The 25,142-nt window shown below is 39.0% G+C and overlaps 2 protein-coding genes across 5 annotated transcripts in view; one reads left to right on the forward strand and one right to left on the reverse strand.

The window, feature by feature from the left end:
• The window catches only part of LOC311625391 (uncharacterized protein), a 160,843-nt gene extending 151,250 nt beyond the window's left edge, over window positions 1–9,593 (reverse strand). For 3 of the 4 annotated variants that reach the window (XR_014795495.1, XR_014795496.1, XM_084889593.1), the window contains exon 1: window positions 9,217–9,593. The gene's annotated coding sequence lies outside the window, so the exon portion shown is untranslated. Of the gene's footprint in view, window positions 1–6,219; window positions 6,302–9,216 lie in introns of those variants that run through there. The other variant, XM_084889594.1, reaches the window with a different exon arrangement.
• A 146-nt stretch (window positions 9,594–9,739) lies between these two features.
• On the forward strand, window positions 9,740–13,216 carry CCN2 (cellular communication network factor 2). The gene is made up of 5 exons (XM_084889588.1): window positions 9,740–10,162; window positions 10,341–10,560; window positions 10,858–11,109; window positions 11,252–11,463; window positions 11,851–13,216. Exons 1-5 carry the CDS (start codon window positions 9,746–9,748, stop codon window positions 12,145–12,147), a joined length of 1,398 nt encoding a protein of 465 aa, XP_084745714.1. The 5' UTR covers window positions 9,740–9,745; the 3' UTR covers window positions 12,148–13,216.
• The last annotated feature ends 11,926 nt before the right edge of the window (window positions 13,217–25,142 follow it).

The following is a 25,142-nucleotide window of genomic DNA, read 5'->3' on the forward strand; positions in this document are numbered from 1 at the left end:
CATACTCAGCTTCCAAGAAATACCTTAAATTACTTAGAAACTGCCGAAACCGGTTTGGCTCAATGGATAGAGTGTCGGTCTGCAGACTGAAAGGTCCCAGGTTCGATTCTGGTCAAGGGCATGTACATTGGTTGCGGGCACAATCCCGGTAGGGGGTGTGCAGGAGGCGGCTGGTCGATGTTTCTCTCTCATCGATGTTTCTAGCTCTCTATCCCTCTCCTTCCTCTCTGTAAAAAATCAATAAAATGTATATATTTTTTTAAATTACTTAGAAACTTTTTCTAAAAGGAAGCAATTTTCCAGTTAGTTCCCCTATGATCTTTGATATCTTTACATCAAAGGGATTTCTTTGCCATCACCATTCCAAAATGTTAGAACTTTTAGAAAGCCTTTGCCCCAAAAGCCATAAAAATGTTATCATTTCCTATGTATTCCATTACGTTGTGTGGTGTTTTTTTTTTAAATAAAAATACTTTCACAGTAGTGAAGTCATCCACTAGGCCTCTACTTAATATTATAAAATTTTTGCAGCTATCTATTATATAAAAAGCCTGTGGTCATCACATCATTATGCCATTAACAACCGATGAGCAGGAGGCTGCATGTGCGGGGTGGACAGGGCTGTGTGTGTGGTGAGGCACGTGCGGGTGGGTGGACACTTGACTCTGGAGCACTGGACCAGAGCCATAGGTAGGTTTCTGGGTCTCACCGAGTCACAGGACTCTGGATCCTGGATCTCACATGATTTTGCGCACTGGGCCTCTAGTTAAGTATAATTGTATTATTCAAAGAGATATTTCATTTTCCATTTGTCCAGTTGCCTACATTTTGGAGTTGTCTTGTCTAGCTATTGAATTTCATAAGGTTAAATGTTCCCATATGTACACATGGGTTTAGTACCATTTATGGTGTGAAGCTGTATCACCTTCCTATATTCAAGCCATTCTTGTCCTCGTTTTATATATATTAGCACTTACTCACCTTTTCTCTGTTCTTCATGATTTTAATGGCAAAATTATAAACAATTTTCTTCCCTCTCCTACAGCACCAATATTGATCATGTACACGCACACACACAAACTCACTTCTCCATGTCACACAGGGACATTTTCCAGGCACTGTTTTTGCAATAATCACAAAATTATTAAATCTAAGGTTGAACAGTGGTCCAATTTATTATTTCATCATCAAGATTTGTATTTAATGTAATCTGCTTAGATGTTTCTAAGTCTCTGTCCCTCTCCCTTCCTCTCTCTAAAAAAATCAATAAGATATATTTTTAAAACAAACAAACAAACAAATAAATAAATAAATATGAATCCAGTTTATTTTGTCAGACTTTATTTTTGAGCTCTTAAAAATAAATGCAAATACCAAAAAGGTATTTTTTTATGATCTATTAGTATCTTTTTTTTTTCCCCTTTGCTTTTCTAGCCTAGCTTGATTGAATACTGAGCTGTCTGAAATAGTAAAACGGTAGTGTTTTTCTACTGCCACCACTGCCAGGAAAAATAAGGAGCCCCAAGCAAAGGGACCCTCAGCAGTGCTTCTCGGAAGGATGTCAATGCCTTTGGTCACCTGCCCTCCGTAAAGTCTAAGACTTCCCCTAGCCCTTGGCACTTATCGTAGACCAAATGGCTTCCTGAATTGCTATTTCTGCTCTATATAAGGTCATTTTCCCTTCTTGGAAAGTTGGATGTGATGTGTGAGAAACATAGGAATTTGGAGTCCTTGAGCCCTCTGGAGATTAAGACCAAGCTTCAGTGAGTAAGAGGAGTACATCAGAGAGGCATAAGTGGTACCACCACACTGTGGGGCCTCCCTCGGTCAGCTCCTGCAGAAGCTGGCCAAGAAAAATCGGCTTGACTGGTGAGAGAGGAGCCTGCCCGTAAAGTAGTCACAGCCAACAGGAGATCCATTTGGCTGTGGCAGTGCCCAGCTCTACTGCAAAGTAAAATTGGTTCAAAGTCTAGCTGCAGCTGGACGGGAAGTTTGCTTACTTCCCTACAGAGCTGAAAGCAAGCAGCCAGAGTCTCAGGAAGTAACCATATATGGAATCAGCAGGGCAAAATACATGAGCAAGAAGAATCAACAGAGAGCAATCAGAAAGGATGGAACACCACAAAAGATTCGTTTGATCAAAATCCGCTTTCACCATCTGTATGTGAGAAATGGCTTCATGGTGAAATCTTTCCAGACATTAGCAAGTTTATGATTAGACGAAACTTTATCCTGAAGTTAACTTTCACACACTTGCATGGATCTATAAGGAAGCTCCCTCATTATAAATGTGCCATTCCTAGACAACACTCTTAATCTCTGCCATGTGTAGGTCTGATATAGCTCTCATTCTATCAACGATATGAAACTAGTCATGATTCAGATCAAATCATTCCAAGGCAAAACGAGAGAGGAGAAAGCTATAAACCTAAAATACAAACTATATTCTGTCTGAGGAAGGTGCATTTGCACTGAAGATGAAGTTCATAAAATAGGCACTGTGTCAATAACATGTGGGGACATGGCTATTAAGGGATACTAGTGAAAAAAGATCTATGTGCATAGTAGACATTGCTTCAGTGCTGAGGGCCTGTCTGAGACTGTCATGGTTTTTATTCAAGAATAGCTTATCAGTGAATGATGCAAGTACTCAAGAAGACTTTTATGATGTCTGTGGTTGGTCCCAGTCTCAGCCTAAACAAGATCGCCCTGAGTTGGAGACTGAGCGTTTTCAGTGTGGGCTGAAGCTGATGTCACAGTAGTACACACCCTGATATTAAGCCTCCCAAAGCACGCCCATCATCTTGATTCACTTTTCCTTTTTTAGCTACACCAGTTCATTAGCGGATAAGAAGCAACACATCTGTCGACAAAGCAAAAAATCACAAAAATCTTAATAAAAGAATCTTTGTCTGAGTCCAAGGTTCTCTCCTAATACTGATCAGTAAACATTATCTTTCTACTTCACGCTTGTCTCAGACAACAGCAAAATACTGACTGCCAATTTAGCCCACAGTGCTTGATGTGCCTTCCAGGGTGTGCTCTTTAAGATCTTAGATAACTATCTTAAGAACAAAGATTACTGCACTGTATATAAAAATGTGAAGAGGGGGGGAAAAAAGCACTGGAGTCTGGAAGAGAGACAAGGGTGTACCCTTTAGAAAAACTGAATTCAAACGCACATCTCTACCTCTAAACAAGCTTGTGTTGTTACGTAGCCTATTTGGACCTCAATATTCTCTTCTGCAAATGGGGAGAATAATACCTCACAGTGTTGCTATGAAGCTGAAGTGAGATTGTGTTTTTAAAAGAGTTTTAAAAAAGATTTCTACATAAACAGAAAAGGATACAGCCTTATATCCATTTTGGTTACCCAGACAGAGCTCTAAGAAGTGTTCTTATTAAAATTGATCATACAAAATTGGTATTGTACATTCTAATGTCAGATTAAACAGTGCATTATGATTTGTATCTGGTAGAAGAGATACACAATGGTCTATTGCCTTGTAGAACATTAACCAGTTTTGTGTCAAACTATCAATCTTATTCTAATACCAGAAGCCTGGTGCACGAATTCATGCACCAGTGGGGTCCCTCAGCGTGGCCTGTGGGATTGGGCTGAAACCAGCTCTCTGACATCCCCTGAGGGGTATCAGATTGCAAGAGGGTGCAGGGCAGACCAACGTACCTCACTGGTGCATGATAGGGTCTGGGAAGAGACACGAGAGGTTGGCTAGCCAGAAAGGGATGCCAGGAGGGCTCCAGGGTGTGTCTGGCCCATCTAGGTCAGTCCCGATTGGCCAGACCCCAGCAGCAAGCTAATCTACTGGTTGGACCATCTGCGCCCTGATGATCAGTGCACATCATAGCTAGCAATTGAGAAGCCTTAGCATATTACACTTTGATTGGGTGAAGGGCCAACTGGTCAATGGGACACTTAGCATATTAGGCTTTTATTATATAGGATTCTTTTTAGTTTTTCAAGTTGCCTATAAATAGTTCCCCAAAATGTCTTATTGAAACCATTTTATATTCTGCTGGTGTCTTCATTAATTAGTGAATTGAATAAATTTTGCACGTGTTTATTTAAAAAAAATTAAACAATGCATTATTAATTCACTTTTACTTTAAATCTGATAATGTCAAGAGTTTAGAGTGTATCACCAAAAAGGCTCTTCACATTTAGGCTGATAAAACCAAGGTTGTAAAGACTCCTGGTTGCTAAATTGTAATAAATTTGAGTTCCTAATCTATCAGGAGAAGTAGTGGAGACACATCTCCATCAGTAGTAGCATCCATGTTCTACAGCACCATCTCAGGGTAATGCAGACTACAGGCAATACAGGATTCCTTTCTTTTTTCTTCACAACAAAATTCTAACGAAACTAATAGAATAAATTAAACTATACCACCTTATTAAACCATATTTAATAATAAACTCTAAATGGATTGAAGATATAAATGTAAGACTCAAAGCCATAAAACTCTTAGAAGAAAACACAGGGAGGAAAGTCACTGAATTTTCTCTTAGCAATAGTTTTCCTGATATATCTCTTCAGACAGGAAAACAACAGAAAAAAATAAACAAGTGTGATTACATCACACTAAAAAATTTTGCACGGAAAAAAAAAAAATCAACAAAATGAAATAACCTACTAAATGGGAGAAGATATTCACCAATTATATATCCAATTAGGAGTCAATATCCAAAATTTATAAAGAACTCATACAACTCAACACCAAAAAAAAGACAAACCTGAATAAACACTTCTTCAAAGAAAACATATAAATGTCCTATAGACATATGAAAAGAAGTTCAATATCACTAATCAACAGAGAAATGTAAATTAAAACCATAATGAGATACCACCTCACACCTGTCAGAATGACTATTATCAATAAGTCAACAAATGACAAGTGTTGGCAGGAATGTGGAGAAAAGGGAACCCTTGTGCACTGTTTGTGAGAATGCAGATTGGTACAGCCACTGTGGAAAACAGTATGGAGGCTCATCAAAACATTAAAAATGGGACTGCCTTATGACCCAGCAATTCCAGTTCCGGGTATACATCTGAAGAAACCCAAAACACTGATTCAAAAGAATATATGCACCCCTATGTTCATTGCCGTATTACTTACAATAACCAAGCTTTGGAAGCAACCCAAGTGCCCATCAATAAACAAGTAGATGAAAAAGCTGTAGTATATATGTACAATGAAATATTACTTTGCCATAAAAAAGAATAAAACCCTATCATTAGTGACAGCATAGAGCAACCTAAAGGGCTTTATGTTGAGTGAAATTAAGTCAGCAAAAAAGAGACAAATACCATATGTTTCACTTATATGTGGAATTTAAAGAACAAAATAAATGAGCAAACGAAACAGAACAAACTCATAGATACTAAGAACAGACTGATGGTTGCCAGAGGGAAGGGGTATTAAGCGGGTGGGTAAAAGCAATGAAGGAACTGAGGAGTAGAGATTTGTACTTACAAAATAACCATGAGCGTGTAAAGTACAGTATAGGGAATATGGTTAATAAAATTATAATAACTATGTGTACTGGAAGTATTAGGGGGTGGTGGAGGGCACTTTGTAAAGTACATAATTGTCTAACCACTAGGCTGGACACCTAAAAGTAATACAAAACAATATTGAATGTAAACTGTAATTAAAAAATAAAATTTTAAAATATAAGTGAGACAAGCAGTAAACTGAAGGAAATATATATATAAAAAAAATCTTATCCTTTCTCACTCCTCTAGCCTCTACTCCCATCTACAAGTAAATGAACAGCCAAACATAAAACCCAGACCACATGAAACAACTTTGACTACCTTCTGACAAATACCTTTGCTAAGAAAATATGCTAAGAAAGTCACAGAACTGATTATAAGGAGGAAAAGCATGAAGGAAATGGATGTAATTTAGATAGTAAACATCTGTGCTTCGTTCCCACCTCTGAACTCTTAAAGAGTACACCCTCTCTTTAACCTTCATCTTAAGCAAATATAAGGCAATGTAAACCAAGCCAGGTCCCTGAAGTCTTCCCGATAATATTTATTAGAATTTTCAAAAAGCCTTCTGGCACATTCATTTACATGATTGAATTTGAGGCATGCTAGAAACAGCAGAAGCCCACTCCCAAGCCTTCCTCATGACAAATCACTCACTGTCCAGATGGCCTTATACGGCCAGACTTCCTATAAATCTAACCGTTCAGTGTATGCATTGCGTATGTGTCTTGGCTCTGAGTCACCTTCCTCCGGTATGTTTCCTTGGGAGCTTTGATTTCCGCTTTGAGGGCTGGCACAGACTCCTACTTGCTCTTATAAGAAAATGTCCAGGATTCTAAGTTGAAAATGTGCAAAATTCCTTCTTTAAGTACACAAACACTCCAAGTCTGGCCACTTTCCTGTAGTCCTGCCAGGTTTTCTCTATGTCTGATACCTGAACTTTTCTTTCTTTTTTCTTTCTTTTTTTTTTTTTAAGGGGGAATAACAACAAAAAAATATCTGAGAAGGAATACAGTACATCCACAGCTGAACATCTTACAAGACTTAACTAAACAACCTGCACAAATGATGCCCACGTAGACACACACATGCCTTATATAGCTCTGTAAACAGGGTTCAGTGGCCAGCTTAGTGAATTCCTCATTTCACCAGGAGGGAAAAATGCTCTCTAAAAAGCATTTGCTAGAAAAACACTTGCTTACAAGACAAAATTAGTGCGTCTTAACCATTTTGTACACAAATTCAAAGACCTTTTTCTCCCAGTGCTGGACCTGCTGTCAATCAAAAGGGTTGGGATAAGTCAGAGTTGGACAAAGTTATAAGAAGCCACTATATCCTCTCTACCGCCCAGGCACACACAAACATTTGCTGAGTCATTTATAATAGTGCAAGAATTCAGATCCTCATGGCATGAGCTAGGGACTGAGTGTCAGCCCTTCCTTTTGAATTTCCTGGCACTTATGATCCGTATCACAATATAAACATACTTTTGAGTCTGTGAATGTCTTGGGTGTCATGTCTCTCTCTCTCTCTCTCTTAATAAAAATATTTTACTTTAAACCCTTCAAAAGAGTTTTGATCATACACCTTATAATGCACAAGGTATTTTTCTATCCTGAGATTCTATGTTCTGTATATTTCAATATGCTTATTTTCTCTTAGCCATTATTGAAACCACCCATTTGGAGCTGCGATGGAAGTTTATGACTTTGAGGGACCATATGAATTTTATAGTAAAAAAATATATATATATACAATGTCATGGTATTTTTACCATCACAGCAGAATGGTAATATATTTTTTATGTTTGTGGAGAAAGAAAAAATAAAGACTAACAATAATAAGGTAGCAAGTCCCTGAAATTAATCTAATTAACCACCATTAAACCCTATGAAATAAAACATTCTCATTATTATCATTTTATAAACAGAAACTTGGGGATATGGCTCCTACTATTGACTTCCCTAAGATTTGTGAATGGCAGTCCCAAGAATACAACCCAGGTCAAACAAATGTAACCCAGCCCAGCAATGTATCGCCTCCATGAATGAAAGTCTTCACTCTGTTTCACACGAAGCTGTTGATGGTGGCTCTCAGACTCTCCAGAAGACTCAAAAATCCCTAGCCTTTCTCTCAGCTCCCTCATCCTGCAAGCTGAGAGAGCTCACCGCTGAGCCCACATCCCACCTTGGGTGAGGTTAGAACTTCAAATCCCTACCCTTCCCCATTTACCACACCTTTCCAACTATTCGTGGTAGATGTAATTGGGGGTTTAGGTCTTGAAAGATTTCGCTGTGGCTTCCCACATATTTTGGACTTTTAAAATCATCCACAGGGGAAGAAGAAGTTGGGGGCCGAGTTGCCTTTAATACACATGTGGCTATTAACATAACTTGGAATGTTCCTTCTTTAAATAGGAACTTTCAGGCCTCTTCTCTTTGAGGAATGCTTGGAAAGAACATTAAATAACAATGATGAACATTCCTCCAGAGCTTCAGAGGCCCCGTTTGCTGGCCATTCACACTGTTGACACGCAACTACACTGTACAACATGTGGATTGCTTAACAAGGTAATTGTGCACAGATGATGCGGTCTCTGCTGAAGTTGGAGTGGTTATTTTTTTTTTCTTGGCTATTTTTCAACAGAATGAATTGAAACTTTAAAAAAGATATATGAAAAAATATGGCCAGCGAACACTGGCTGTTTTCAACTTATAAAGCTACAGTGTTGTTTCTGAAAGTTTGTCTTTGCATCAGAAACAGATACGGGTATCTTAAACCAATAAAATGAAGCATCAACACATCATTGGCACCACCACTGTCAAATGAAGTGGCATTACAATAGAAAATACTGGGATGGCGCTGGAGTCACTCTCTTTACATAACATGGTGACTGGAACTATTAACAAACAAACAAACAAAAAACCCGACTAAACTATAGATGCCAAATGCAAGCACAGTCCATTAACTCAGTCCTTGGTGAAGCTAACTAGCAAAATTAAGAAGTGGAGCTAGGCTTAGGCTTTGTTGGCCATATTTGAAAACTGTACACAAGCAGAGGGAATAAAAACTGTTCTTTCCTTGACCTGATCTCATCCCATTAGAATGCATGCGCCTTAGGTGATAAGAAGTTACAATCACTATTTATAGATGGGTGGAGAGTCACTAAAATCCATTATTCCCTGACACTCTTAATTCCCAGCCAGGTAAATGGTGGACAATGTTCTTCCTATATAAACAGATATTTTACTGCAAAACAAACCAAGTATAATCCACATTTGGATATTATAGGTTTGGGTATAAGAAGCATCACTCATTCAAAGGCCCACAATGGTATTTTCAACACAAGTAAACCCCAAGCTTCTTGCTGATACGATCCTGATTCCTCTCTCTCCCCACTCCTGGGTTCTCACCCCAACATCCAGAGCCCCTACCTACCCAATACATAATCTGCTCTGACATAACAATCAGACCATTTCCTGGAAATATTGATGCCCACTCATCTGCTTTCCCTCCCTACACCCCAAGAATAAAAATGCTACAAATTAAGAAAAAACAAGGCCAGAGTGCTGGAAATCTCCCCCAGAAAGCTCCCCGCGTGCACACACACACACTCAGACCTCTGCTTTGTTCTCTTTCTTGTCTGGCAATGGGCATACAAACCATGATCCCAAGACCCTAAAGATCAAAGTCCTACTGTCTGTCCAGTATGGCAGTCAGGGTCTGCAGGCAGGCTGCTTGGGGATTTCCACTTAAAAGCAACTAACTCCTCGTCTGATCTCTGAAGAGTTTCAAAGGCAGAAAGCCTCTAAAATTAAAAAAAAAAAAAAATCATTACAAGATTAATAAAGAGAAAAGAAACCCTTTCGAATTTTTTTTAAGAATCCCTGCTGTTAGCCTCTTTAGCAACCTACATCCTAAGAAGGATTTGTTAGGCAGCACAGGCACAGCTGTTAGAAAGAGAAGTGAGTGGTATAAAAATAATAATAATAATAATTGCTGATGTGTTTTTAAACGATATAAAGCAGGAGCGGCGCGAAGAAGCAAGGGGGAGAACATTCTAGTTGGTGCTGGAAACACTGAGCCTTTTTTTTTTTTTTTTTTTTTTTTTTTTTTTTTTCTCGGAGAGCTGGAGTGTGCCAGCTTTTTCAGACGGGAGGAATGCTGAGTGTCAAGGGGTCAGGATCAATCCGGTGCGAGTTGATGAGGCAGGAAGGTGGGGAGGAATGCGAGGAATGTCCCTGTTTGTGTGGGACTCCATTCAGCCCATTGGCAAGCCGGGGCCGCCCGGAGCGTATAAAAAGCCGGGCCGCCCGCCCCAGCCTCACACAACAACTCTTCCCTGCCGAGAGGAGGCAGCCAGAGCCACTGCAACCACCGCAGGCGACCGACTACCTACGGACCGCCCGCCTCCACCCGACGGCAGCCGCCCGGCCGACACCTCCCTCCCGAGACCCAGACAGCGCCGACCGCTCGCCCGGCGTCCAGGCCTCCGCCTCCGGCCCGCGCCCTCCCCGCCGACCGCTCCGACCCTCCGACCGTCCGTCCGTCCGCCCGCTGCGCTCCGACCGACCATGTCCTCCTCCGCCGGCCTGGGAACCATCCCTTTCGCCTTCGTGCTCCTGATCGCCCTCTGCAGCCGGGTAAGCGCCGGGAGAGCCCCGGGGCCGGCCTGGCGGGGAGTCCCGGTGGGAAGGGGAAGGGGATGGGGAAGGGGAAGGGGATAAGGAAGGGGAAGGGAAAGGAAAGGGGAAGGAAGAGGAAGGAAGAGGAAGGGGAAGGGGAGAGCGTGCGCACGGCTGACCGCCTCTCCCCCCGCAGCCCGCCTCCGGCCAGGACTGCAGCGGCCAGTGCCAGTGCCCGGCCCCGGCCCCGCGCTGCCCCGCCGGCGTCAGCCTGGTGCTGGACGGCTGCGGCTGCTGCCGCGTCTGCGCCAAGCAGCTGGGCGAGCTGTGCACCGAGCGCGACCCCTGCGACCCGCACAAGGGCCTCTTCTGTGACTTCGGCTCCCCGGCCAACCGCAAGATCGGCGTGTGCACCGGTGAGCCCTGCAGCAGCCCCGCCCAGGCCCCCCGAGAGGCCCCTAGATGCCACCACCGAGGTGCCGGTGCAGGGACACTTAGGGACCGGCCACCTCCTCCCTCACGCCCACCTTCCAGCCATAAAATGAGCCTCTGTCTGGAGTCCCTTCCTCTGGCTGTTTGCAGCCCCCCTGCCTTCCTCCCCCCCTCAGTCCCCTAGCCCTACTCCTAGCTGGCATGCCCAGCGCGCCTGCAGGACCAGGGACCTATGCCTGACCCCAGTAACAACCCCCCTTTTTTCCTTTCCTCTCCTTCAGCCAAAGATGGGGCCCCCTGCGTGTTCGGAGGGACGGTGTACAGGAGTGGAGAGTCCTTCCAGAGCAGCTGCAAATACCAGTGCACCTGCCTGGACGGGGCCGTGGGCTGCGTGCCCCTGTGCAGCATGGACGTGCGCCTGCCCAGCCCTGACTGCCCCTTCCCGCGGAGGGTCAAGCTGCCCGGGAAATGCTGTGAGGAGTGGGTGTGCGACCAGCCCAAGGACCACACCATGGTTGGCCCTGCCCTCGCCGGTGAGTTGAGTCTTCCAAGTTAGTGTCGCTATTCGCCATCCCCCACCCCCAGGGACGGAGTCCTAGCTTTGCCAAGGGAAGGGGGGGCGGAAATGTCTTATCCTGGCATCTTACCTTGTGTTTGTGTGCTCTGCTCTCCTAGCCTACCGACTGGAAGACACGTTTGGCCCAGACCCAACTATGATCCGAGCCAACTGCCTGGTCCAGACCACAGAGTGGAGTGCCTGCTCCAAGACCTGTGGGATGGGCATCTCCACCCGGGTTACCAACGACAACGCCTTCTGCAGGCTGGAGAAGCAGAGCCGCCTCTGCATGGTCAGGCCTTGCGAAGTGGACCTGGAGGAGAACATTAAGGTAACTACCTGCTCTGCTCCTACTGACTAATTTTCATGGGATGATAGCAGATAGGACCACAGTTAGGTCTCCCACCACCCTTGTTGTTATAGGCCTGTTCCATTTCATAAATATCTTAACCATTATGCTGTTTTGCTGGAATGAGATGTTGTGTAACAGGAACCACCAGCTTTTCCACTATAAAATCTTCCACAGTGGTGGTTAATTCAAGACATCCCAAGAGAGGCTATGCCTATTTTTGGAAAACTGGCAAATGAGACTCCCAACTTCCTCTCCTCAAAATATAAACAGAGGGCAGACAACATAAGCCTAGAACACACAAAGGTTGGAGAAAGCCGCTCCCCTTGCAGAGTCATTGATTTTTCTCTCCTCCCTTGTCTTCCTTAGAAGGGCAAGAAGTGCATCCGTACCCCCAAAATCTCCAAGCCTGTCAAGTTTGAGATTTCTGGCTGCACCAGTGTGAAGACATACCGGGCCAAGTTCTGCGGGGTGTGCACGGATGGCCGGTGCTGCACCCCGCACAGAACCACCACCCTTCCCGTGGAGTTCAAGTGTCCCGACGGCGAGGTCATGAAGAGGAGCATGATGTTCATCAAGACCTGCGCCTGCCACTACAACTGTCCCGGAGACAATGACATCTTCGAGTCGACCTACTACCGCAAGATGTACGGAGACATGGCCTAAAGCCAGAGAGAGTGAGAGACGTTAACTCATGTAGCTGTAACTTGAACTGATTTCACATCTCATTTTTTGTGTAAACATGATTTCAGTAGCACAAGTTATTTAAATCGGTTTTTGCTAACTGGGGAAAAGGAAAAATTCCCTCCGAATTCAAAAACATTGTGCCATGTGACGTTCAAATAATCTATCAACCCCAGACACTGGTTTGAAGAAAGTTAAGACTTGACAGTGGGACTACATTAGCACATAGCACCAGAATGTACACCGAGGTGTGGCTTTGGGGGCAGTGGGAGGGCTTGACATCTTAAAAGTAGCAACGTGCCTGCTATCTGGAGTGTTATGGAGAAGGGAAACCTTAGCATGCTCCCTGACCTGCCCGTAGCTCCAGCCTGTAGCTGACAGCTAGGATGTGTGTTCTGCCATCATGAGTCTGAGTCAAGTTCTTCTGTAAGTCAGAACGGCAGATTCAGCTCTGACATTCTGATTCGAATGACAGCATTCAGGAATCAGAATCTTGTCTATTAGACTGGACAGCTTGTGGCAAGCTAATTTGCCTGTAACAAGCCAGATTTTTTTTATTGATACTGTAAATATTGTGTATATATATATATATATATTTGTACAGTTATCTAAGTTAATTTAAAGTTGTCTGTGCCTTTTTGTTTATGTTGTTAATGCTTTGATATTTGAAATGTTAGCCTCAATTCTGAACACCATGAGTAAGACGTAACATTTGTCTGATAAATCAAAGCATGAAATGGATATTCAAATGGAAATTCTGCTCAGTTAGAGTGACAGTCCATCGAAACAGATTGTTTGCTGAAGGCGAGCCGGAGATGCCCTTGGAAGTCTGACTTGTAGGCTGAAATGTGACAGCCTCACATTGAATGAACAAGTGGTTTTTATTGAAATAAGAGTGGCTCTGTATAGCGGATCAATTTTCCACCTGGAAGCATTTGTTTCTACTTTGACTATGACTGTTTTTTGGACAGTTGATTTGTTGAGAGTGTGACCAAAAGTTACATGTTTGCACCTTTCTAGTTGAAAATAAAGTATATATTTTTTCTATAAAGAGCTTGGCTATTCATTTCTTCTCTAATTTCTGAGTTTTCTTGCATGTAAATGGGAAGCTTTTATTTATCTTAAAACTATTCTATAATTTTCTAAATATCTTACATACTATCAATAATACGTTGGTGAGTCACTTCAAAAGACTTTACATAAATGTGTTTTACAGTGAATCAAGTGTCAAACTTGAAGGAATATACACTATATTGAGAACATGGGCATTTTTTTTTTTTTTAATCTTCCCAGTACTTCATAAACAAATTCAACTATCTTTAGATTACTTCAGTCTCCAGGAGCCCCTATTGTATTACTCCTATTTACATTTAATGCCTCTGGCTACGGTAGGCATTTAATTTCCAGCCCTTCCCATCACAGACTGTGCCTTGCACATAGAAAATGTTTAACTATTTTTTGGATTTTTATGCTCTAAGTATATCTATTTCTGAACTTTAATATCTTACTGTTAAGTCTGAAAAGTATAAAAATAAATCTGCATTAAAATGGAGCAATGTAATAAATCTCATTTTATAAAATTGCTTTTAGTTGCCATGATAATAAAAAATAAATGATGGCATAAGTAGAAAAGAAAGGATGAGCAAATCTTTGATTCATTAACATTAATAGAAATTTGTCTTAAAAGCAACCCCTCCATTTCCCTAAGTTGGCTATTTCAGATCTCAAGAGTAATAGCTTACCTGGTAGTTAAGTGACATGAAATTGTTCAAGAAGCTTGGTTTGGAAATTATGTGTGGCCCATCCCGGCCTCTACTAAAAACGGTGAAGTAAGTGGCAAACAGAAATACTGCAAGCACAACTAGAAGCCTTATTTTTTTCCAGGTCAGAATAGCTGTAGATTCTAGTGGGGAGGGGGATTAGAAATAGTTGCAGACAGACTAACCCATCTCAGAGTAATTGGCAATGTTGTAGTGCCTGTGTCATTTCGAGAGACAAAAATACATCTGAAAATAAAAGCTAGTTCTACAAACAGTGCTCATGCCACAAACCAAAGGGAAAACTTCCCATGTTCAAAATGTGAAAAGTATTTCTGGTCAAAACACTGGACTTTTAGGAAACACCCACAAACATATATAGCAATGCTGTCAGCAGCTAAATCCCACTTCCCCAAGCAAATCCACAGGAGCGAGCGTGCGTGCGCAAACACACACACACACACACACACACACACACACACACACAGAGAGTACATTGTATTTAGTTCACTTTTTCTTTCTGTCAATTGACTCCTAGCAGTGAAGATGAAGTTCCATGGTAAGTGAGCCAGACTGTTTTCAAATGATTTGAGAATTCTGGGAAGATATAAGCAGAAATAGGAGTATAGATTTTAGATTTTTCCAAATCTCCACATATAAAATAGAGTGACTAGATTGCAAAATCATAACCTCATGAGCAATATTTATTTAAAAACTAGGTGGCTAGGTATCCCATAAACCCTCAAATATGAATGGGATAAAATCATCAACCCCCACAAGACCTATATTATGTGAGCATAGGTGAAGGAAAAAGCAAAGGGATGCATGTACGAGGGTATATGATGCTTCTGAGAACAGGAATGCTCCAAAACAGCCAACAGTGAAATAGAGGATATGATTTGAGAACAGCTACTGAAGCTGGTAGGGGTTTGCCCAGTCTCCAGACCAAGGCTCTTTCCCAAGAAAGGATTCCACACTCTTGGGAGCAGAATCAAAATTCAGCAGATCAGATAACAAAGACATTGAAAAAGAAGGTCCAGATAAGAATGAGAAGAGAAACAGAGATTCAAAATATCAGGAAGAAAACAGCCATATTTGTTTAAATGCACTAAAACAAAAGAGGAAGCTCTGCGGAGTTAGTTATCTAAACCAAGCCTCTTTCCTGAACAAAGTTCAAGAAAACAAATTTCAGCCGAAACCCGTTTGGCTCAGTGGATAGAGCTTTTAACTGCTGACTGAAAGGTCCCAGGTTCGATTCCGGTCAAGGGCATGTACCTTGGTTGTGGGCACATCCCCAGTAGGGGGTGTGCACGAGGCAGCTGGTTGATGATTCTCTCTCATCGATGTTTCTAACTCTCTATCCCTCTCTCTCTCTTCCTCTCTGTAAAAAAAATCAATAAAATAAAAAAAAGAAATCTTTAAAAAAAAAAAAAAAAGAAAGAAAAGAAAGAAAAAAAAACATATTTCACATAAAAAATATAGAAATAAAATTATTAATGCCAAGTCACAAAGCTATCACATGGAAAAGAAAAGGACAGAAAAACATTCCTGCAGCTAACAGAAGCACGTCAGAAATACAAGTCCAGAAAACATGTCAAAACTATAACCAATTATTTTTTTAAAATTTTAAGAAAATGACAGTAGACATAAATGATAAAAAGAAACAACTAATAACAAAATAGTGACACAAATCAGAATTAATAAAACAGAAATATGGTGATAAAACTCAAGAAGGAATTAGAAATTTAAAAAGTCAAAGTAGAAGAAACACAAAAGTGAATAAATACAACATAATTCCTTAAGAAGAATAGATTATGAGAAGAATAAAATTTATAAATAAAAAAAGGAATGTAAGTGTTCAAGAAAAAGTAATAACTATTGCAGATAGTCAAAGAAGATCCAACATATAAATATAGGAGTGCCTGAGAAATTAAAAACAAAACAAAAAAAAAAAACCTAAAAACTATAAATTAAGAAAACTATATTGAAATAAAAAATGATTTGAAAACACATATTGATAAAGCATGTCATGTACCTAATAAAATCAATCAACACTAAGACATACTCTAGTAAAATTACTGAAATATAAGGAAAAAGAAAAAACCTTCGTGACATCTAGGCAAAAAGAACATGAGCCTTTTAAGTAAAAGAAAATTAACTCATCAGTGTTTTGACAGCAATACTTTATATCAGAAAAATTAGAATAACATATTTAAAATACTCAAAAAAAGAAAATGTGTGCCCAAATAATTTTTATTCTCCAAAATGACATTCAATAATAAATGACACAGCCCTAGCTGGTTTGTCTCAGTGGATAGAACATTGGCCTGTGGACTGAAGGTTCTCAGGTTTGATTCCAGTCAAGGGCACGTGCCTGGGTAGAGGGCTTGATTCCCAATGGGGGCATGCAGGAGGCAGCTGATCAATGATTCTCTTTCATCATTGATGTTTCTCTCTCTCTCTTTCTCTCCCTTCCTCTCTCAGGAAAAAAAAAGAAAGAAAAAATAAGCACATTTTAAAATAAAAAGAATAAAATACACAAATAGTAAAAAACATACAAGAATGAGGGCAGATTTTTCCTTTGAGCTCTTTCTCGGGAACCTACTAGAAAAGAAGCCCAGATAACAAAATGTCTGAAACTTATTAACATAAGAACCTGTGGTAAACATTTAATATAGTTTATCTTTAGAACCACAACTAAATAAAGATTAAAGTGGTGAAAGTATAGTTACAGTGGCTATATGTTCTAACAGTGTAGACCACAACCATAAAAGGTGGGGGAGAGAATAGTGATAGCATATGATCCTCCCAAAATATTTGTTTTTCTTGGTGGTGATGGTATTATTAATACTGACATTCTGAGACTGTCAGGTATGCAATGTGTGATAAACTAAATGAGCCATTATAGATCTTCTTATTCTGTACCTAGTGTTGGTAAGTACTAGAATTCTTTGTGAGGAAGACAGAAAATACAAATGTAATATAAAAATGGTTAAGCAAAATTCTGTAGTACTGAATTTGAACTAAATGCCAGCATGAATTTATGATGAATTTTATCTTTAACACACTTACATGCATACATATATATTTTCCTTCATCTGCTCACTGAAAAGGCTTAGACACAATGTCAACCTAAGAGCGATAAATATCCCTAGGCCCAGATTGTACTCTTGAAATATTACTTTCCACTAAAAGAAATTAGAGCTTCTTGGAGAATGGCTGATTCCAGGTCTACCAAGAAATGTGTAAGTTAAATACACTTACGCTTGAAATATCTTTTCATATTATATAATAATGAAGTTAGCAAGGACCACTAAGATTATATCAAAAGGATTTGGGAGGCAAATTGAAGAGAGCCTTATTAATGATGGGCCAATTTGAGTTTCAATAAGGATAAGAATAAAAAGTGTGTATTAAGTATATCAACTAGCCTTAAATTCATTAGTTCATAATGATAATTAAAGAGAAAACCTAGTTGGTCATCTTAGAATGGTAAGAAATAATATCCATTATATTCAAAATGTAATCTTTCTATGATGACTTTAGTATGGTATGTTTGGTACTTTGCATATCTAACAGTGCCTCAGAACAGATTGGCCCAATCTGTACCAACTCCAGTCATAAACCAGAGATGACTTTAAACAGAAATAAGTTTCTTAGTCAATAGTGTTCATCTCATGATGATTTGTAGAAAATAATTTCATATTCATTTTCTTATAGTTTTCTGTAGTTTTCCAAATATTCCATGTACTATTTTATAAATCAGGAAAAAAAATAGTTGAACTATTTTATCTCCTCATTTAAAAATATCAGAGTATATGCCAAAAAAGTTAAAGTTTTTTATGATTTCAGATTTAGATAAACAGTTCACAATACATAAACCAATAAATGGCTTAGCTATTTAAACCTATTCCTTAAGTAGCCATGTGCCTGGATACATGTGCAACACACATATAACTTCTAAAGAATTTCTGTATTCATGGATATTCTGTATATGATTTTACCTCATTTTTCCTGCTATAAATAAAATCATGAAAGATTTTCCTACATAAGTTTATAACTGTTCTTTATCTCATGAATCATACCGATTACATATAGACTGTTGCTAAGACTATGAGTAAAATAAACTCCTAAAATATAACTTTAAAATACTAATTCAGATCCCAGTTCTAAATATAGGACCCAAAGCAATACACATGGAGATTATATGCTATGTTAAATGTTAAAAAGATGGTCAAAGATGAGTTTTAATAAATGTAGAGTATAATTGATTAATTGGAATTTACATCTCAAGAATACAAACCATATTAAGACTTGCTTGGGTCAAAAAATTCTTATACAATTTTTGTCAGGGAACTTTACATATATAATTTAAAGAAATAGAACTTTAAAAAACTGTATGACAATATCCACTAAAGCTAAACCTATAGCTACCTGATACATAGCAAAGGTATAGATCTAAAAAAAAAAAATGAATAAAATGCATATACAAGATTCTCAAAGTAGCTTTATATATTGAAAACAACCCAAGTGTATATCAATAGAATAAATAGAATATAGAATATTCATGCAAAGGAATAATATACATCAATACAAAGAACAACTGACATTGTGCTGAATAAAAGAAGCCCAGGTTATTACCTATATTTCTGACCAACCTGCTATAAATCAGAGGTTCCCATAACCATGGCTCTTAGAGCTCTTAGAAACAATGCAAAAACCAAATGTATTATTATAAATCCCAATACCCCAGAGTAGAAACTCAAAGCTGGAAGTACCTATAAAAAGAAAGTATCTTAGAGAAGCATTGCCTTCCCCTTTAAACATCAGATAGACTCATACCAATTCTTAACGAAATCTCAGAAGACAGGTTGACCTTTGACAACATTCATGTTTTATTAGTTTATCAGCAGGCACATTCATTAAAACATACTTCCAAAATGAAAGTAATAAGTAGAAGTCAAAAACTATATATTTGATGTACATTTAATTGGACTCAATAAACACATGTAATTATAGAACACAAGAAGATTTGAAGGTGTCTGGAGTCCCATGTGGAAAATAACCTCTCACTACATAAAGTTTCACTTCAACAACAAAAGTTATCAACACATTACATTATGTTTATACACATTACATTATGTTTATGTGCATTTCAACAGGATAAAGGCAGGCAAAAAAGTTAGAAAAACTACTTTTATTAAAAACAAAAACTACTCTGATGTATGCTGCCTTTACCTAATTAAAATAAATAAAACCAAGAAACTAGAGGCACCAGTTAATGAAGCATCCAAAAGCCAAGAGGAGGAGGTGATAATTCCAATAAATTTTATTAGTATGTGAATAAATAAAAGTTTCAAACCAAACCCAGCCATCTGGTTTTAAAATAATAAAAATTACTCTGCATACATTCACTTTCACACAAGAAACCAGGATTCATGAATGTTAGTCAAGGTATCTGGGTTCTTCCCCTAAGAAGGCTGTGCTATAAACACTGTAATGGAGACAAAGGGAATAATAATAAGGTCAATGAATCTAATTGGATGAGGAAATCTTGTACTCATTATCTTGTATTTTCAAGTGACCTTCAGGCTATCATCATTTTTATAAAAATAGTATACAAATACACAAAGCACCCAAATCTAACTGCTGATGTGATGGGTGTTATAAAAAGCACTTAGAATTGAAGAAATACAAATTTATCACAAACTATATGTAATTCAAGATTGAGTAGAGTAATTTGAATTGGGAAATTATGCAAAATGTTTGAATTTATAAATTGTCATTCACAGCTAACAATTTTTCAATCCAAGTCATAGTGATTTATTCTATTTGGGACTAAAGTCTTTAAATATTGAAACTCTTAACATTACAAAAAAGATAAACTATTATTCTTTTCATCTTTTTCCAATGTTCTTTTATATCATTCCAGAGGAATTTTTAAAAAATTAGACTAGACCTAACTCGTTATTTTTCTCCCTAGACTGAATTCCTCTCTAGCTATTAATAAATTTTTTTCTGATCTGTGTTCAGTATTTGTTATATCTTCTCTAGTGCACTATTATGAAATATTGAAAATGACATTATATCTAAGGGCTTAGGAAATATTTTCTACACAACTGCTTTTTTAAAAAAAAAAAAAAATTCTACTTATTTGTTTTAAAAATTTACCCATAACTTGAGCTGAAGAATCCCAGTGCAGATTATTTTCTGTCATTCATAATTTTAAACTTGGGGTTATTAGGTCTGGAGTATAGATGCCTAGATATAGGGATGAGAGAGAAGGAACACATGTGGGGCATAAGCCAAACACTACAGTTTCCTAGATATGGGGAAGGAGTTATGGATCTCATAGTGTCACCTTTGAGAGATAAAGACAGGAGCTCTGCCAGCGCTCTGGGAAATTCAGTTCATTTGTTCTGCCTTGGTAAACAAACAAAAAAAAAAGTGGGAAGGGCAACAGGAATGGAATATTATATACACTAATAATATTATATACACTAGAGGCCCGTTGCATAAAGATTTGTGCAATAGGCCTTCTTTCTCCTGGCTGCCGGCACCAGCTTTCCTCTGGCACCTGAGACCCAGGCTGTAGCAGTGCCAAGCCTTCAGCCTTCAGACTTGGTTCTGGCCACACCAGAGCCTTCAGTCTTCAGTCTTTGCTCAGGCCAAGCCTTCAATCTTCACTCTGTGCCCATGTATGCAAATTAACCTGCCATCTTTGTTGGGTTAATTTGCATACTCACTCCTGATTGGCTGCTGGGCGTTGCAGCGGTATGGTCAATTTGCACATTTCTCTTTTATTAGTGTAGATTCTTGGATCACTCAAACAGTGTTTGGTGGCTTTTAATCTTTTGGGTATGAAGTCTTTGTACATTCTCTACGTATATTATGGTAGTCTTTCTGTCACACTGTTTCAAGCATGGTTGTTTAGTGACCTCCCCGACACACTCCTTATGTGCTCTAAACTCAGCCTGGAATTGTGACTTTGGGACTTTCTATTCTTTCTATCCAGGCAGATCTTTTCCTATGAGTTTTTAAGAAGGTTGAATCCAAGAGAACAGGGTGTTGTTGCTCTTCTTCTCCAACGTATCTGTAGGGTATAAAAGAGTACTTGACATGTAGTCAATATATATTTGCTGAATGAAGGAATGAATAATGCCAATGTGGAAAGTCAAATGCCAGTGAGTTTCTGGACAATGGGAGAAAGCAGAAATGTTCAGATTAGTGGAATAATTCCAAGATTCCAAAAGAGAAACAATTTCTGTTAAATTTTCACTGACTAACCAGATGGCTATACCATGAAAATTTTAAAGTAGCATTTACTCAATGAATAAAGATAATCCAGAAACAATAGGAACAGAAAAAAATCTTAGTAGTTGCTACGTTGCTATAAGTGATGACATGTTATGTTCTTTTGAGTCAAGGAACTTCGTTTTTGTAGAGCTCAGAGAAGAAGAAAAAAACAGATTCACATCATGGAAAAATAAGTGATGTGCTAAATTAAGCCATTGGGAAATGAGTTGATTTAATTAATGCTGATTTTTCTATGAAGTGCAGAAAGAACCTTGCAAATAATTACTAACACCAGCAAAATGGGCAACAAAAAATATTTCACACTTGTAATTGAAAAATGAAAAATGACTACATCAATAAATCCTAAAAGATGTCATTAGAGACACATAACCATTCAAATATCTCCATGACTTTATTCTCAGCATTCTGACATGGAGCCTTGTGGCCTTGAGAAATGGGTGGCAGAGGGAATTACCTTTAATATTAATTTTCTAATTCTGTTAAAGTGCTAATTGCTATAAAGCATTCACAACACTATTTATGCTGATTAATGCAAAAGTCCATTTTTTCTGAGTTAGATCCATAAAAAAAAGAGAGAGAGAGAAAAACCCTCTTACCTGGGGTAGCTTTCCTTCTGAATACCTGCATTAGTCAGCCTTCCAGTGGTGATAAACCAGTCCCAAATCTCAGTATAACAATAAACATTTCTTTTTTGCACAATTCTTTATATATATATATTTTATTGATTTTTTACAGGGAGGAAGGGAGAGGGATAGAGACTTAGAAACATCGATGAGAGAGAAACATTGAACAGCTGCCTCCTGCACACTCTCTACTGGGGATGTGCCCGCAACCAAGGTACATGCCCTTGACCACCAGAATTGAACCTGGGAACCTTGAGTCTGCAGGCCAACGCTCTATCCACTAAGCCAAACCGGCTAGGGCTTTTTTTGCACAATTCTGTGTTGGCAGCTGTACCTCATTGCTGTGTCTTAGCTCCATGTCTCTTCTCATAACAGGAACCAGAATAAAAAATAAAAAAAAATAAAAAAAAAAGGAGCCCCATTTGGAACACAACATCATTATTGAGGCAGAGGGGAAAGAGTAAGAGGCAGGGCCAAATCACACAACAGCCCTTAAACCTGTTGCTTGAATGTGGCATTAGCACTTTCATTGGCTGAAGCAAGTTGCATGGCCAAGTTAACATGTTGTAGAAAGTGTATTTTGACCATAGGGTGGCTCTGCAAGTCACATGGCAATGGAGGAGCAATGGAAGTCATAGTTATTCTACAAGGAAAGGAATGAGTCTGTGAGAACAATAGTGCAATCTTTCACAAGTACAATCATCTTAAGTGTATCCTTTCCCCCAATAGACTACACTGAATTTTATAAGATTTGAGGTCTGAAGCCTCCTGTAGTTTTTAACTCCTTAGTTGAGTCCTTGATTCTGAGTTCAATTCGCTGCCTCTGTTCAAGTCTGTTCTCCTAAGGAGTACAAGGACTTAATCCATCTTCCCTCTTATCTAGATCATACTACCAACCTACTAGGTATCACATCCTTTTGTCCTCTTCTGTAATCCTCCCAGGAATCTCTGCGAATTCAAATGGAGAGTCTGAGAGGCTAACGAAATGCCAAACTTCTTACTGCTAGAAATTAATATGCATTCTATTGACTTTCTGATACCTTAATATCTACTATGTGGATTTGCCTTATCTAGGAATCGGTAAGGCCAGGTATTGGCTGGGTAGAAAGGGGTTTACAGGGTTATTTTAAGACCTTGGTAGGCACTAAGTTCTTTTACTATGGAGGCTCATGAATCATATAAAACATATTAAAAAAAAAAAAAAAACTTCAACCCACACTAAATAAATTTTTTTGAAAGGATGTTTATAATTTTACTTTCAAAATTATTTGGTTCTCTGGAGGATTTGATTTATGGTTCGCTATCATTCGTCAGCTGTTACCATGTGTACTTAAGACATGTTTCAAAGTACGAAATTCCAACTTTCACAATTATATTCACATGTAATGAAATTTGTATAAATACTAAATTTGACAATGAATACAGTTGATATAGTGTTATATTTGTAGGTTTTAATTAAGCATTCACTACTTTCAATTCTCTACTTTTCTTACATTATTTGGAGCCCATACGTATTTTTTTCAGGATTCCAGCATTTTTTCTGGGCCTCTGAAGAACTCATAAGTTCCAGGCTTTGTGTCTATGCTGCCCAATGAATTAAATAGCCCTGAAGATGCTTTATCCCAGAACTATCTATTCTGGCTTAGGAAAAAACACATCCTCTAAACATGGAGCCCAAGAAACCAAAATAACAAGTCAGGTATTATCCAAAGGTCAAAGAGTAGAATCTATGTGTGAGATTCCAGGGCAAGTGAGACATTTGAGATTAAGCCTGAAAATAAAATTGAATGGGAGGAAGGGTGGGACAGTGTGCTTAAGCAGTAAGATCACTTCAGGCATTGGTGCCTCTTTGGCTACTGTGGAGATCAGAGCTCCTGAAAAACTAACCTTTAAGTATAGTGCATTTTTTATGGTTGATCTTGGCCAAAGATCACTTTCTAGTTCCAAATGACTACTCCCTTAGTCTCTAGAACTCCTTGTTGACACCATTCTTGCCCTCTCCAGTTTTCTGAGAGATCCCTGTAGCTCCCCCGGGAGATAGTTTTTTTTTTTCTCCTGTGTGGCCCCAGGATCCTTCCCTTGGGTATTTGGCTGTCCTGCACTTTCAATGAAGTGTCAATGACTCCAATCCCAGGAAAGCCTATATCTTTTCTGAAGTGTTTCTCTCTTGATTTGACATCTCTAATGGAAATTGTTCTTCTGCAGGAGAACTATATTTCTGCTCCCAAGATTAAGTGTTTTCCAAGTCCAGCTCTCACTCCATTACACTTACTCTATTCCTCTTAGAATCATTCGCCTTGATGATTAAAGGATTTTGACTGTGATGGAGCATCTCAGCCCTCTGACTTCTTCTATTTCCCATTGAATTCATGTTTCTAGGTTGAAGAGGACCACTAGGTTTCCAATTGATTTTGAAGCAGAGATGATTGATATACCATCAGTAAAATTGTTTCCATAGCTTTTCTTTAATGATAAAAATCAGTTGTCTCTTTACCTAATCCCAGCAAAAGAACTTCTAGACTTTAGTTCCTGTTTCTTTTTTGTTTAATAAAAATATTTTCCAAATTTAATAATGATGCCCTGATGAGGTCCAAAATTATGAGCCTGACCCCAGGCCTAATCTTATGAAATGTGAAGATAAGACATTTTGTCAAGCAAGCTTTTATGGAGATGTCTGTTCATGGTAGAGCTTTTCTGGAGAGAAATAATATCAGAGGAAACATGGCTACCTGCCCCATCCCAGACAGATTTGGAGGGATGTTAATGAGATGCAAGATAGCACATCATGAGTGAGGCTGATGGTGAGAGAATCTAGAGGATGTTTTGAATAGCCTGACCCATAAGGCCAGATTTTAGTTAAGGAGTCTGAGTGACCTGACTGAACCCTTTGGTGGCTATGTGAGTGATATACCCTGAAGTTATGTAGTTTGTACACTGTGGGCCTGGCGAAGGGAACTGAGCCTGGTAGCTGAGAAATGGTGTTAAGAGTAGGACAATCTAGCAGAGGGCAGAGACTCAGCTGACCTGGATGTCAGAACAGGAAGAGTCATCCTCTGAGGTCTAGAAGTGATCGCAGTTCGAGATTTCATGAAAATAACTACTGCTGTATTGTCCAGAATGTAGTCATGTGCCATATGCCATTATTGATACTTGAAATCTGTGTAGTGTAACAGAGAAACTAATTTTGAAACTTTATTTAGTTGTAACTAATTTAATTTTAAAGTTGATAGTCAATTCAGTTATTGGGAAATTTTCATGTGTGATTGGAATAATGGTATAT

Source organism: Pipistrellus hanaki (assembly GCF_964339955.1).
Source record: "Pipistrellus hanaki genome assembly, chromosome: 7".
In the NCBI taxonomy this organism is placed as follows: domain Eukaryota; kingdom Metazoa; phylum Chordata; class Mammalia; order Chiroptera; family Vespertilionidae; genus Pipistrellus; species Pipistrellus hanaki.

Excerpts from the sequence above, each read along its gene's own strand:
- CCN2 (XM_084889588.1), top strand. The coding sequence starts at position 9,746 with ATGCGAGGAATGTCCCTGTTTGTGTGGGACTCCATTCAGCCCATTGGC. Across the intron at positions 10,163-10,340 it reads TGATCGCCCTCTGCAGCCGG|CCCGCCTCCGGCCAGGACTG; the intron begins GTAAGCGCCGGG and ends CTCCCCCCGCAG. Across the intron at positions 11,464-11,850 it reads ACCTGGAGGAGAACATTAAG|AAGGGCAAGAAGTGCATCCG; the intron begins GTAACTACCTGC and ends TGTCTTCCTTAG.